We start from the raw sequence: 16,558 nt of genomic DNA, 5'->3' as shown, positions 1-16,558 counted from the left end.
ATAGTGTTTAGAGAACTGCAAACAGCTGGACCGTGAAGTCAGAACCAGTGGGTCTCTATCAAGCTTGTTTGCACAAAGAAGGCCAACCCTTGGAGAGTGCTATCAGCCACTTACAAGGACTGCCTCTGCCCAGCCCAAGGGGATGTTCAGAGAATTCTAGCATAGGTTAGCTGGATGATGTCAAATTGACCCCATGTGTTTGTCTACAGGTGCTCTTCTGTCTTTTAGTTCTTTAGAGGAGAAACATTGCTGTAGATGTGGTTGACAGTCATTAAAGGTAGCTGTGGGTCTCCCCTGAAGACAGTAGTGCAGCAGACCTCCATGACTCTGACAGCTAGCTGGGACACATCAACTGAGTGCTGCGGCTGCCGTTTCTGCTGTGACTTTGATTGTTCTAACTCGGAAGTTAGGAGTCCCCAGTCTTGGGTGTTGAGTCCCAGTAGAATATTCCCCTCTGTCATTGTGAAAAATAAATCTTCAGACACTCCTGGGGATGAAGAGTTGAAAGTGGTAATTCCTTTTCTCCCTTCCCCATCACCAAGTGTTGGCCCCACACATTTGCAGTGCCCAGCTGACAATGGCAGTTGTAGCCAGGTGATTTTGCTGATGTTTTTTCAGTCTTGACGATTGACCCTAAAACCTTGTAGGTGTTGGACTAGTGCTCTGCTACTAAACCATATTCTCAGCCCAAAATACAAAATGTTTTAAGAACAGAAAGAAAGTTTCTTCAGTTCCTATTTTCTGAGATTTTCTTGTTCCCTCCATCCAGGATGGTCTCTACTTCTGACTGAATCTGCCACACATACAGCCCTTGTGTAGTACTATTGACAGAAAGAAAATCGAATTGTCCAGCATTCCCATTTCATTTACTTGATGCCCTCTGTGAAGATAAGTAGCAAAGAGGACATAACAAGGACTGTTTAAAAACAAATACTAACTAGAATTAGATCTTGAAAACGTTTCTATTGTCTACCTATGTTTTTGTCTGTCTGGTTTCAGGCATGCTGTAACATTGATCTAGGCATTGGTCTTTATGTGGTTAGAGCAGAAAACTAACATTCATCACAAGTAAATCTTTAAAAATTATCTTTTTTTCTTTCTTACAGGGACGTCATGTCAAAACAGGACAGCTTGCAGCCATTAAGGTCATGGATGTCACAGGGGTAAGGCATTTTTGTCACATCATCTTATTAGCTATATAGTTGTAACAAAGAAGTGAGTGACAGAAAAAAATATTTGCCAGAAAAGCGATCTTTCTAATATTCCAGATCCTTTCCCATTTGTGATTCCCATGAAGAAATGTGAATCTTTAGCAGCCGACTAAGCAGGCCAATAAATCGCTATGATTAAATCCAATACTACACACTGCCTTAGGCTGTTAGACTGAATAATGTGTGCCAATAATTTACATAAATATAACCATGGACATTTGCATTTGAAGGCAGAGCAAGGACTCCAAAGTATTAAAAGTATAACGCTGAGATTACGAAGAAGAGGTGGATCTTAACTGCTCTTCTTCTGCCCAACACTGAAGCAGAAGAGATCTCGGATACCTGTAATCCCCATACTACACTAATGTGAACATTTTCTAAAATATTTTTGACCAAATAATCACCCACAAATTCCTGTGTATTAGAGAGCAGCTCTAAACCAAACTTCTGCCTGGATGGTCAAAGCAGTCTAATATTCCTTTAGACTTTACATTATATACTGTCTAATGTTTTCAATCTTTTTGCTTGACCTAATTTTAAATATTTTGATAACTTTTTAAGATTGTAAAATGGAAATCAGATTTAAAGGATTCATAGGACATCAAAAACATGTTAATTATTTTCATTGTCCTGGGAATTTTTCTAAGATGTCTGTCTTTTTATGTTGTACATAAAAGCTAAAAGACTAAAGTCTCCATTTGGCCAGAAGTAAAATACTGAATATAAACAGTCATCAAATGAAAGAGTCACACAAAGATGTCAATAACCAAGAAACAGATTTTTAGAAATAAAAAGGATACACAGTTTGTCTGCACATGAAGCTCCCTTTAGATGGAGTCTGTTGTCTCTGACAAGTATATGTTGTAAGGCTCTCTAGAGAACCCTTCACCAATATCCATAAATATCACACATTGTATTAATTATTTATTTTTCATTTCTTCTTTATTATTGATCTAAATTTCTCCCTAAACTAAACTCTACAGTTTAATTAATAAAAGAAGAATCTTGTTCCTGTATTATATTACCTAAGTTGATTGACACTCTAAAATGTTTATTACTAATTGTGTGGTTTTGTGTTTCTTTTTACTGTAATTAGTAATTCTTTCAATTTCAATGTTGTAAACTAATTCAAATATTTGATATCAATTAGTTGATTAAGTAACATTGACTAAGAACTGCACATGGATTGTTTAAATTAGCATTATGCTTGGCCATTTGAAACAGGATTAGACATGGTAAGAGGTGTCTTTTTTCCATCATACTAAAAAGAATCTAGAGGTTGAAAATTACAATGGTTAGTATTAATTGTGAAACTGATTAAATTCCAGACTCTCTGGAGAGACAGGTCTGTGAGCATGCCTATGGGCATTGCCTTGGTGTATTAGTTGAGACGAGAAGACCTGCCCACTGTGGGTGGCACCAATCCCTGGCTGGTACCCTCGACTGTGTAATAGAGAAAGAGAACTGAGCAGCAGCATGCATTCATCACTCTCTGGTCCTGATTGTGGATATCATGCCACCAGCTTCTCCAGACTCCTGCCACCTTTACTTTCTTGTCATGGTGGACTGAACCCTTGAACTGTGACCTCCACTAAACCTATCTCTCCTAATTTGCTTTTATCAGAGTATTTATGACAGCAGCTAGGGGAGAACAAAGACAATAGTATTGGGATGTTTTGCAGAAATGTGGTGAAACAGAAGATGTTTTTATCCTTCTGCTTTGTCACTTTAACTCATAGCCTCCCTGCCTTTGAGAGTCACTTTGTAATTTGGTATAACCATGGATTTTATCCATCACTAAAAAAATAAGGAACAGAGTAGTTCCTCCCAATGAAAATTTTTCTTCTTGAATGTCTAGCAATGTGTCTAGTTAAAAATGCAGATTCTGTGGAAAGGGGTCCATGAGTCCCTACCCCTGCCTTGAGGATATACAGTTGATAGTTTCTGGGGAAGGGAGAGTACACAAAAGTGGGGATGGGTAGGAATGTCAGCGTGAATGTGGTAAGAGTTAAGGGGGAAATTGTGGCAAATATAATCAAAATGTGTTGTATAAAATTCTCAATGAATTAACTGAATTGGTTTTTAAAAGAGGAAAACAAAAATAGCTCCTAAGAGGGTTCAGAAAGAATGGGAGGGGAAATGTTTAGGCTGTATATGCTCTAAATATATTTTATACTTATGAAAAATCACCAGAAAAGAAAGAAAATATAGCTCCTATAAGTCATAGGTGAAGCAGTGAATATTGTAATAGTGAATTAGCAGAATATGACACAAAAATCAAAATCAGGTATTGGAAGCCTCTATCTAGAAGTTCATGATAAATATATAAGCTTTTACAAAGCCCCAACTACAAAATGAATTAGACTTTGTTTCACAGATTTGCTGTTATCCTTGAGTCTCACTTGAGTCTCACTGACTACTGGTTATAATGAATCTAAGGTGGTCTGACACACTGTGGATTGAGTTTTGTTGTGTGGCTCTGTGACAGCTGAGTTTCAATGACCTCATGGATGGGAGTGCATAAAGTTTTTGTTGATGTGACAGTGGGACTTAAGGACAATGAATATCACTCTCCTTGTTCCCAGTTTTCCAGATGAGGTTTTAAATTATTCCACTCTTAGTACTGCTGGGATGCCTAGCTTGCAATTTTAAAACATGAATGATGCAAGATCTCCTGAGCAGATTGGGAGCCTTGGGAGAGGGGAGAGGGAACTGTGAAAAAGAAAGGGAGAGAAGACTAGAGGAGAGGAGAGGAAGACATGGGGGAGCAGGAAGGTTGAGTCTGGGGAAGAATAGAGGCGAGAAGGATGAGAGATACCATAATGGAGGGAATCATTAATGTTTGAAGAGAGAGCTGACATTAGTGAGATTTCCAGAGATCTAAAAGGATGACACCAACTGGCAAACTAAGCAATAGCGGAGAGACTACCGTAATAACCTTTCCCTGATAATGAGATTGATGACTACCTTATTCGCCATCCTAGAACCCTCATCCAGTGACTGATGGAAGCAGAGGCAGACACCCACAGCTAAACACTGAACTGAACTCCTGGAACCCAGTGACAGAGAGGGAGGAGTGATTAGCAAAGGGGTCAAGACCGGGCTGGTGAAACCCATAAAGACAGCTGACCTAAACAAGGTGGAGATCTTGGACCCCAGACTGATGGCTGAGAGGCCAGCAGGGGATTGATCCAGAACCCCTGAATGTAGTGTCAGTGAGGAGGCCTCGGCAATCTCTGGGGGCCTTGGGTAGTAGATCAGTGTTTACCATGCTGTAAGAATGAACTTTGGGAGCCCATTCCACATGGAGGGATGCTCTCTCAGCCTAGACACATGGGGAAGGGCCTAGGTCCCTCTGGAGATCCCCAAGGATCCTCTCTGGGGAATGGTGTGGGGGTTGGGTGGGGGTTTGGAGGGCCTGGTGGAGGGGCAAGGGAGGAGGGGTGGGAGAGGGAGCTGGGATTGACATGTGAAGCAAGCCTGTTTCTAATTTAAATTTAAAAACATTTTTAAAAGTGCTACTCAGTTACATAGCCTGGCATATGCATTTCCAGGTTAAGGAATACCAGTTAGCCTTTCTCAACTAGGTTTCTGTTGGCAAGAAAGCCCTTTGAGAAATGATTTTACAGCTTTTCTGTCAATTGCCCCACGGCTGGTAGACAGAGAACACCATTCTGCATGTGCCAACCCATTACATAAAGCAGGTCCTTAATGGCATATGAGTTCTGTTCTCTTGGAGAACCCTTTAGAAGAGCTGGTTGCGTTTGTGTGATTTAGTCACAGCACTGACTCTTATTTAACCACTTCCCCTCAACAAAAGCAGATGTGGTGTGCAGCAGGACATGAGTTTACTGTTGCCCCGCTGTCTGAGACAGAGTCCAGTGTGTTTCCTATCACATCCCTGCCTGGCACAGTCGACAACAGCTTTCCCTCTGTTAAACTCTGGTGTTCCCCTCAGAAAGCAATCGATTCCCTTTCGTCACGCTGTCGTCTGTGTGTTATGAAATCCAATGCAAATGCTCCTCAACAATTATTTTAATTGTGCTCATGGCTATTCTGTTCAGAGCTGAGATGAGTTCTCAAAGGCTGTCTTTGTTGATTGTATTCTATGACCTGCTGCAAAGTGGCTACAGTTTATTGCAGTGAAATTGATGAGGACACGAGCTTGAAATTAATTTTCAAATTCTTGGTTTTATTCTATATTGCTTCCTTTTATAGAAAGCAGTCACAAGAGGACCAAATGCAGAGTCTATATCCTTCCAGTTTTAGCACTGAGACACCTCAGAATTTGCCAGATTGGCTTCAGAATGACTGCTTCTTATACTCCATTTTGGTCTTCAGAGTCCTTTTAGGTTACCTAAATCATTAAAAAATGTCCTCCATTTCGTTGCCTTGTGAGAATTTCTTCACCACTGCATTTGAACCTCTAAGTTTACCTACAAGAGCTAAGAGGACCTAGACCCATGAGAGTGGTATTTGTTATAGAACACTGCCAGTGTCAGTGGCCCCTCAGTAGTTCTATGATGTCCACAAAACATGCAGATTCCCAGGCCTGCTGTAGAATTCCCTTTGGTTTTTTTCCTTTCTACAGGGAGTGATAACTCCACAGTAGCATATGTAGTGGTCTTCCAGAGGATCCGAGTTTGGTTCCTTGTACTCACATTATGGGCAACTCATAGCTCCCTATAACACCAGCTCTGGGAACATCCCATGTCATCCCATGACTTTCATGGACACCTGCACTCACATACATGTACTCACATGAAGACACGCATGCATGCTTGTCAATAATAAAAATAGCTCTTTAAAAAGAGAGAAAGATTGGGAACATGGAGGGGGTGGGGGACTGGGAGTTGGGAAGAAGAGAGGGGGAGGAGGAGAGAGTAATCATGGGGGAACAGGAAGGTTGAGTTGGGGGGGAGAATAGGGGGAGAACAGGATGAGAGATACCATAATAGAGGGAGTCATAGGTTTGAAGAGAGATCTGGCACCAGTGAGACCTCTAGTGATCTACAAGGATGACACCAACTGGCAAGCTAAGCAATAGTGGAGAGACTACCTTAAATGCCCATTCCTGATAATGAACTTGACGACTACCTTATATGCCATCCTAGAACATTCATCCCATGACTGATGGAAGCAGGGGCAAACACCCACAGCTAAATACTGAACTGAACCCATGGAACCCAGTGATATATAGAGAGGAGCAATGAGCAAATTGGCAAAGAATGGGTTGGCAAAACCAGCAGAGACAGCTGACCTGAACAAGAGGAAGCTCTTGGACCCCAGACCAACAGCTGGGATGCCAGCATGGGACTAATCCAGACCCTCTAAGTGTGAGAGTCAGTGAGGAGGCCTGGGCAATTTATGGGGCTCTGGGTAGTAGATCAGTATTTATCCCTGGCATACAAATGGACTTCGTGTATCCATAACACAAAGAGGGATGCTCTCTCAACCTGGACTCTTGGGGGGGAGGGCCTGGACCCTGCCCTGAGGGAAATGACAGACTTTGGATATCCCCTATGTGGAAGGAAGTGGGGATAGGCTGGGAGGCTGGAGGGATTGTGTGGGGTGCGGGAGGAGGGGAGGGAGAGGGAGCTGGGATTGACATATGAAGCAAGCTCTTTTCTAAAAAAATGTAATAAAAAATAATGAAAAAGGAAAAAGAGAGAGAGAAAGATGTCACACTACCGAAGATTGGCCTTAATTTCCTAGGATTGTGTATCTACTTTTTTTGGCCACCAGGTGTGGTGAAACTCAAGATCTTTGATTATAAATGTTCCCTTTTCGAGTTAAAACTAATCATGTAAATTAATCCCTTTATGGTGACAGCCTAAACCACATCTAAGATGTAATTAAATAATAACAATTTCTAAACTAAACTTTCACCTTTAAACTGACCAATCATGGTTACATTAACCAAGGCATTTTGAGTTGTATTACTGTCCTCATGACACTAAAGGAAGCTGAAAAGTGAATTTACTAACTTGTGCACATTAAAGCAGAAAGAGAGAGAGAGAGAGACAGAGAGACAGAGAGACAGAGAGACAGAGAGAGATCCACAAAGACACATGGTATGATGGGAGTTCTGTCTCTGGGCTCTATTTTCTATTCTTATTTCCTCATTAGCATAGGTCCCCTAAAAAGGGCAGATTGCTTCCTCAAAGGGGAATTTGAGAACGAGTAGAGCAGTCAGCAAGAAAGATGTTGGATAGACAAAATTCAGAAATTCCATTCACATCCAACCACCATAGCTCAAGTCATGGCATCAAAGAGAGTATGTTCAGACTTATCTGGCCCTTTAATGTCTCTCTAGTTGCATTCTTGTATTCCAGCCCCAAAGAAATAATGCTGGTAGCTAACACTGATGCAAATTTCCCCAAATTGCTTTAAATGCTCTGTGTATTCATATATGATTATGTGATTGTATGTGTATATATACTCATATATGTCCTCTCTTTCTCTCTCTCTCTCTCTCTCTCTCTCTCTCTCTCTCTCTCTCTCTCACACACACACACACACACACATATGTTTTATTCCCTCAATAACTTTAAAAAACAGGTTATTTTAATTTGTCCCGTTTTGGAGATGTGGAACCCAAGCATATTAAGTACCTTGCTCAATGTAGCATGGTTATTAAAATGGTATGCAATTTACTACCATCCTTTATTTACACTCTTTTAACGTCATAGCCAGAGGTCTACAACTAATGTATAAAGATATTTACTGTTTAATTTAGGGTAAATCTTTTCTCACTGGTATATCTAACAAACATTCACTACCTCATTATGACAGGTACTGAACATTAACAGATGAAAATGTTGGGCATTCATTTGAAGAGGACCTCATGGTAGCATAACCTTACTCCAATTATTTGCAAATGAAGTTCTTATAAAGTTGATGAATCAAGTTATCTGTCATGTTTGAGGCGTCAGTCATGTGAAGATAAACCCAGTGTATCAAACAGGCAATGACTCCCAGCCAAGGATGCAAAGTGTGTCCAGGGCTGAGGCAGCATATTCTGGAACTTGTGCCATCTAGTCTTGATATTTAAAAATAGCAAGAAGAGATTGATGCAAGATCAGTCTGGACAGGTCCTCGAGAGATACCTCAGTGGTTAGAAGTTCATACTCCTCTTGCAGAGGACCCACATTTGGTTCCCAGCACTCATGCTGGACAGCTCACAGCTGACCGTAATGCTGGGACTAGGGATCTGACTCTGAGAGCACCTGTATCATGTGTGCACGTGTGTGTGCACACACATGCACATATACACACATGTGTGCACACACATGCATGCATTCACACATACACACATGCAAAAACACAAGCACACACATATGCATGCCACACATACACATGTGTGCACACACACAATTTAAAAATAAAAAGGACAAATTGGTTCAGATCATGAATGGATTAAATACTATAAGGGCTTTATAGGGTTTTTAAGGTTTTTTTTTTTTCCAAAACACCACTTCAATCAAATCGTCCTGAGGAAAACTCAATGTATACATGAGTTAAAAGGTTTCTCTTGTTAAAACCTGAGGTGAGAAGTTCTTGTATCTTGACCTCTTTCCCAAAGCAATGCCAGAGCCACTACGAAGAGCAGAGCATGTGATCGGCAGGGTAACTCTGCTTCACCTGCCTGTAGGATCAGTATAAGTCGAGCTTCCTGGAATTCCCACCTCTACCTTTATGAACCCTTCTAGATATAGTCTGCGGCCAGTCTCGTCTCTTTCAGAAGGCTGCCATAGAGGTTTCCCCCCAGTAGTCCCTGTAGAATGCTTTACACATTGCCAAAGGTCTCGGGAAATGTTTGCTGAAATGACCAAACTATAAAATAAAAATTCATCTTAGGTTGTTGGATAGAGTCAAGGGGACATACTGTTCCAAATATATTTGGTTCTTTTCTCTCAAAATGGGGACATACTATGGAGTGATTAGTGCCTAATGCACTAATATTGTATTAAGCACAATGGTCCAGTGCAAAATAAAATGACTAACACTGAGTGCTTGCTTTGAGCCAAGCATTGATGTGCTTAATAAAGTCCCCCAAAGGGATATTGTTATATTCATTTGACAAATAAGAAATCAAAACTGGAAAGCTTAAGTAAGTTACCCAAACTCAACAGATTAAAAAAAGGCAGAGGTGGAATTTGAATCCAGGAGTCACGGTCTACCCATATTTCCCATAGTTGTCTTATAGGATAGCATGTGAGGGGTGGTACCAGAGCATTGCCTTCAGACTTAGGGGTTTCCTTTATTAGGTGGGTACACAGCTTGGCTTGAGGCTAAATAGTATGTAATGTGAAGTGCATGATACATATTACATCCTTGAACATGATTTTAATTATCCCTGGTGAGAACTTCCTGACCAAGACAGGGTTAAATAAGCATGGAAAATGTTTTAGAATTTGCAGTGGAATTCTGTTCTTGTATGTGGGACAGTGACCTGTCCCATGAGCTGCATGTCATACTTAAGTTAGTCAGTATGTGTGACCGTCTTCTGCTTAGCCCTAGCTTGATCACCTAAGCTGCTGGGTTGCTAGTCTCATTCGGTATGAATAGTATGCTTCTCTCCAAAGTTAAGCACCACAATGGGATCCGAGAAAAACAGCAGGGTCACATTTCAGAAATAGAACACCAAGACCACCCACTCAGATGAGAAAGGATGAATTGCTATATTTGGTGTCAATACTGAGAGACTGACAGGGACACAACCTTCCAAAATCTTAATATTCCTGCACCTTCAAAAGACTCATCACTTAAGTGGTAACATTAGTCAAAGGGTCAATTCACTTTTAAGAAGTGCACAAAATATTGAGGGGAAATTCAAGACAAAACTAACTAGGCAGGCAGAAAATGCCCTTTGATAAAATGACAGCTATGTGAAATTCACAGTAAGGGAAGGCTTTGGTTGGAAAACCTAGAAAGCCCTTTTGAGGCTCCCTGCAATAGAGAGCACTGAGAGCCTCTTTAGGGTAGTTAAGGCAGATGCCTTTAGTAGGCAGAGTATTTCAATAAAGTACATGATGAAAGCTTTTAAAAGTGAAAAGACAAATTCCTCTGTCTCCATTACGCCCTTTCCCTTTGAGACCTTTTCCTATGATGTGACTTTGGGGTTGTACTGCGTGCACAAATATGGAACATTTCTCCAGAAAGGGAGTTGAGCTGCCCACTCCATGTGTACATCAGCATCTGCCCTAATCACTGGTGCAGACTGAACACCTTTGGTGGCTTGTGTGTGTCCGGGTCACCATTGGTGGCTTGTGTGTGTCCGGATCACCTTTGGTGTTTTGTGTGAGTCCAGGACTCTCCACACATTCTTGCATGCTGATTTGGGGCTTGCCATGTATGCATGCTCACATAGAAAGATTTCTTACAACAGAAAGACAGAGTGATGGAAAAGGAGAAGATATACAGTCAGTCCCTGGAGTCAAACACCTCCAAACTATAAAAGAAAACAAACTTATTTTTAAAAACATTTTTGCATGATGATTTGTATTTGATGGTGCCTTTTATTTGTTGACAACCTAGCAGTTGATCAAAATTCCAGTCATTTATTTCTCTTAGCTCTCTATTTGTATTCACAAGTATGCAGATGAGGAAATTGACATACAGAAATTTCAAGGCTTGGAGTCCTTCACCAGGGCTGTTCAGATCCATGTCTTCAAGAAAGTTCCTCAAAGTCAACATGTGGCCTTTTATAGCTCCACGACCCTCCTCTGTGCTGCCAACACTCCACTGGCTGCTATTTCTGCTCTTCATCTTTTCGGGGCTCTCTAGTTGGGGCTCTGTGGGTTCCTTGTGGTTTATTTTCTTCAGCACTATTGGCTGTTTTCTTAATGACTTCAATCTCTTGTGTTTCTCTTTAGGAACGTCCTCTCTCATTTGAGATCTGCTGACTGGAAAGAGCTTTCCAGTCAGGAATAGGAACAGTGTGCTGCCCTCCTCTGCAGCCACTAATAGATGACTAATGCAGAGCCTGGCATGTAGTCGGTGCCTCAGAAAATAAAACATAGGTGCAAATAGAAGAGACTAGAGAGAATACAAAGAGTAGAAAACTGGACCAGAAGTCCAAATTGCAAATCACAAAAAACTTGGCAGCCGCTTTACCAGAACCAAGGGAAGATGACGATCAATGGCCATGCTTCCACATGTAGAAAAGGCTACTCACTCCAACTCCCATAGCCATCGGCTGAACTGTGGGTCTAAGATACTTGAGGAAACAAGTCACCTCATTTCCTGTGGACGTCAGCCACATGTCCAAATGAATGACATCACTGCAGGGGCTAAGAGAGACCTATGGAAAGGGGAAACCTACAAATGATCAATCTCACTTGATCAGATGTCTCCTAGCTGAGATATTTTAGGAGATGCTGGGCCTACCATTGCTTATCTTCTCTATGCTATACCACTAAATGTAAAGAATGATTTTTTTCGTATAGTTAGGATGAGGATCAAACCTAATCACTTGGAAATCATGTAGATCATAGTGGCATTTTTGTGTCTTTTGCAGACAACTACCCATCTTTTTCTTCGCATTCTGTTGGCCCTGTTAGGAAGCAATACACAATACTCCCATCAGCATAAGGGCCTTGGAAAACATAATTTTTTCTCTCAGAAAATAAGTTCATTCCCAGTCATATATCCCATGCTTTCTCCTTCTCTCCATCTGGGACATCACTGCCATTTGATCTTTGAACGCAGCTCAAACTTGTGTTTTCTTGGTGCCAATGAAGTTGACTTCCACTTATCCTCATGAAAGCATTTGTTTGTGTGTTTCTTGTGCTTTCTCTTTGTTACTTTTTGTTATGTATTTTTTAAAATTCTGGTTTGTTTGCCTGTTTATTTCCTAAAGAGAGAGAAAGAAGGTGTGGAATTGGATGGATGAGGAGATAGGAAGGACCTGAAAGAAGATGAAGGAGAGAAAACCTCACTCAGGATATATTATATGAAAATTTATTTTTGATATTAATAAATAAAGGCAACCCTCAAACTACATCAACTTTGAACACACTGAAAAGTGCCAGACTCCTTTTTTGCATGTTAGGTAGCATGCCAGTCTCCTTTTTGGCATGCTAGGTAGTTCCACTTATACACAGAACACTGTTATGTATGAAGACTCTGCTGAAATTTCCAAGCAAACATTTTAAAAATAAACTTTATCTTTTGCAACTATTTAAGGAAATGCAAATTTTTCTTCTATATTTGGATATGAAACAAAACAAAAGGATAGTAAGACACTAAAGGCAATGAGACTTTAAATTTCCTGACTTTGAATTTTACATTTCCTGATTGTTGTTGTCAAAGATAATTTTTTCATATAATTTATTCTGATCATGGTTTCCCCTCCCTCAACTTCTCCCAGATCCCTCACCTCTGTACCTACCCAACTCTACACCTTCTTTCTCTCTCTTTAGAAAGCAAACAAAACTAAACTTAATAAAATAAAACAATAACAAACAGAAAGCACAAGACATACACACATCCAATAAAAACACAAAATCAGAAACCATAATATACAAAAAAAGACCAGTAAGACAAAAAAATCCCAAATAGATGTAAGATAGAAAGTCTATAAAAATGAATTCATTTTGTGCTGGTCATCTACTGCTTAAGTGTGGTTAATACACCCAGTGAGACTCCATTGGAGAGAAATAACTTTGCCTTTGCAAGCAGACATCAGTTGGAGATGGCTTCTTGGCTAAGGATTGGAGCCCATGTTTATTTCCCTTGCTCAGCACTGGAGCCCTCTGGCTTGAACCTGTGCAGACCCTGTGCATGCTTCCAGTGTCTGTTAATTCATCTGTACATCAGTTCTATGTCTGGAAGACACTGTTTCCTTGGTATCACCCATCCTATCTTATGTGGTTCTTACCATCTTTCTACCTACTCTTCCACATAATTCCCTGAGCTCTGAGGGGAAGGCTTTAATGAAGACATCCCATTTATGACTGAGTGCTCCAAGGTCTCTCACTCTCTGCACATTGTCCAGCTGTGGGTCTCTGAATTAGTTTCCACCTACTGTGATAGGAAGCTTCTCTAACGATGACTGAACAGGACACTGACCTATGCATATAACAGAATGTTGTTAGGAGTCTTGTATTGCTATGTTCTTTTAGCAAATCACAATATTTAGTTTTCCCCTAGGTCCTTGGACTATGTAGTCTAAGGTTCTTGGCTAGCCAAGCAGTGTCAGGCAAGGGTTCTATCTCCTGAATTAGGGCTTAAATCCAGTCAGATAGAGGTTGGTTACTCGGACAAAATTGATGCCAGTATTGCACAGGTGTATCACGCAGGGAGGTCACCATTGTAGATCACGGAGCCCATAGCTAGGTTAGTGGTTACCTTTCCTCTCTGGTAGTTGGAAGAGTACCTTCCAGTATCATGAACACTTGCCAGTAGAGGTGAAGACTCTAGTTAGGCACCAGTTTGACTTTGCAGTGTTCAATAAAATATGTAACTGTTGTCTTCACCAATAGGGCCTCACCATGAGTTTATAGGACAACCAATATCCTTTGGTGCTAGCATGGATTGTTTGGGGGTTGCAGTGTGGTCCCTTTGACCAATGTTTCACTTGATGGTGAAAGACTTCTACTTGGGACATTGTCCTCTCTAATATTTGTCAATTCCATTTAAATTTTACATTTCTTTTTCCAATTTTATTAAAAATAGGTTCTTTTTTCATATCAAACATCCTTATTATAGTCCCCCCTCTACTTGTGGATGTAAGTTTCTGTGCCACCTGGTCCCTCAGCCATTTGGTCCCAAATGAACACACAGAGGCTTATATTAATTATAATCTGTTTGGCCTATGGCTTAGGTATCCAATTGGCAAGCTCTCTCTTAATTATTAACCCATTTCTATTAATCTATGTATCTCTATGTGGTCTTGGCTTGCAAGAGAAAGCCCAAGTGCACTACCTTCCCAGTAGCCACATGGTGTGTCTCTCTCTCTCTCTCTCTCTGGCAACCTACCCTCTGTGTTCCTCTTCCCAGAATTCTCCTAGTCTGGTAGCCCTGCCTGTATTTCCTGACTGGCTACATCCTGACTGTCCATTGGCTGAAGCAGCTTTATTCATCAACAGATAAGAGAAGCATATATTCACAGCATACAGAAAGATATCCCCCATCATCTCCTCTTCCAAATTCCCCTCCCATCCAGATTCATTCCATTATTGTCTTTTATTAGAAAGTAACAGGCTTCTAAGAGGCAACAATAAAACATAACAATATCAAATATAGTAAGTTAAAATAAAACCATCACATCAAAGTTTAATGAGGCAAATTAATACAAGGAAAAGTGCCCCAAAAATCAGAGACCCACTTATTCACACATTCGGAAATCCTATAAAAATATGAAGGCAAAAGCTATATTACATATGCAGAGGCTCTGGTGCAGACCCATGTAGGCTCAGTGTTTGCTGCTTCAGTCTCTCTGAGTTCACATGAGTTTTGCTTAGTTGACTTAGAGGACCTTGTTCTCCTGGTGTCCTCCATTTCTTCTGGTTCTTGCACTCTTTAGACCTCCTCTGAGATTGGGATTTGATGGAGACATCCCACTTATTGCGGGGTGTCCCAAGGTCTTTCTTACTCTGCATAATGTCTGGTTGCAGATCTCTATATTTCTTCCCATCTGTTGCATAAGGAAGCATCTCTGATGATGTAAGCCCATCTCTGAGTAAGGCCCTGATATATGAGTATAGCAGAATATCATTAGGACTTGTTTTATTGTTAGTTTTTTTAAAGTAGTATTTGGTTTTACCTAGGTCTTTGGTTTTGGTTACCCACACATTTCATGGAGGTGGGCCTTATGCCAAATCAGACATTGGTAAGTCACTTCCAACAAGCTCTGTGTCATCATTGCCTTAGCAAATTTTACAGGCAGGACAGATTGTAGATCAAAGGTTTTGTGGCTGTCTTGGTGTTCACATTTCTCTTTTGGTAGCCTTCATAGTACCTTCCTGCAATAAAGACACTAGAACATAGGAGAGAAGGCTCTATGTAGGCACCAGGTAGACTTCTCCATGTTCAATGAGTTGTGTGGATGTTGTCTCCAGCAATGGGGCCCTGCTGTCAGTTTGTGGAGAGAAACTTATTCTCTGGGCAACAACCTAGGTTGTTGGGGATTTATATATCCATGTGACTTTTACTTCCCTATTGATTTGGTACAGTTTTATTCTTGTTTCATGTGTTGAGATTTAGACACTGAGAAAAGTATTTGTTTTAGAGAACAAGAATATTGGAGATTTTATTGGCTCCATTTTAAAATCCCCATATACAGATACTTAAGTAACATTTCCTTGCAATATAAATATGCAATATTAAAATCTCCCATTATTCCCTGAGATCCAACTAAATAGTCAGGTTCTCTACCCAACTGAAGTATGTTTCTAAGCTTTTTCTATTTAGTGGTTTGGTTTAGTCAGCATGGGTAATTGCACAAGTCTGAAAGTTTTCTATATAAAATTAAGATCACTGGCTTTGGATTTCTGACAAATCTAGACATGAATCTGAGCCCTAATGTTTACAATGAGTACTCTGGGGCAGTCACTTAACCTCTGCGTCTTATTTACCTCATTTGTAAACTCAAATCCTTAGAAACAGCTCCTTCACAGAGCTGCTTGGGGTCATTAAGAACATGGCATTAGGGTCTGTGTGATGACTCAGAGAGTAAAGGCTCCAACTTTAGTCCCTGAAATCCATACAAGGGAAGAAGGAGAGAACCACTCCACAAAGTTTTCCTCTAGCCTCTATATGTGCACGGTGACACAAATATGCTCACACCCATGCATAAGCACACACATACATCCTTGCCATCATCACTGCTACTGCCACTACCGCCGTCACTATCAAAACTACCAATAACGAAAATAACAATATGGCGTAGATATGCTTTGAATATTAAGATAGTGCACATATAGCTCCTGGCTCACAGCGAACATTACATAAATCTGATTTTGGCTGCATCTTAGTACCATATCCCTCTGCAAGCTGTTGAAGATGGCTAGCCTCAAGGTTCTGCCAAAGCACATTTGTTAATATACCATTGGCCATACCCGTTACCTGCCAGGTTCAGCTTCAGGGAGAAGAGTAATGACCTCTCGACTGGGGGGAGGGGCAGCCAAATGTCATGCTCATTTCTTTTCAGTTTACTGTAATTGCTGCACACTGCATAGCTCCCTCTGATTCTATGGGGCCACATGGTTTGTCCATTGATAGGAAAGCCATCTTCAAGCAGGCACTTCATCACTTCTGAAGCAGCTTAGCTAGGCTTGCTATTCACATCCAAAGCTGAAAATAGCTGACACTGGGAGAGTTTAAATGCCATGCCTGAAGTT

The 16,558-nt window shown here is 40.7% G+C and overlaps 1 protein-coding gene across 6 annotated transcripts in view; it reads left to right on the top strand.

Moving 5' to 3' along the window:
* The window catches only part of Tnik (TRAF2 and NCK interacting kinase), a 386,642-nt gene that overhangs the window by 219,545 nt on the left and 150,539 nt on the right, over nt 1-16,558 (top strand). For all 6 annotated transcript variants that reach the window (XM_040754595.1, XM_040754593.1, XM_040754589.1 and 3 more), the window contains exon 3: nt 1,107-1,163. In XM_040754595.1, the coding sequence (XP_040610529.1) occupies nt 1,107-1,163 (57 nt within the window). The remainder of the gene's footprint in view (nt 1-1,106; nt 1,164-16,558) is intronic.

The sequence above is a fragment of the Mesocricetus auratus genome, unplaced genomic scaffold, assembly GCF_017639785.1.
Source record: "Mesocricetus auratus isolate SY011 unplaced genomic scaffold, BCM_Maur_2.0 Super-Scaffold_100011, whole genome shotgun sequence".
NCBI classification, from domain to species: domain Eukaryota; kingdom Metazoa; phylum Chordata; class Mammalia; order Rodentia; family Cricetidae; genus Mesocricetus; species Mesocricetus auratus.
This window is presented reverse-complemented; position numbering and strand designations above follow the sequence as displayed.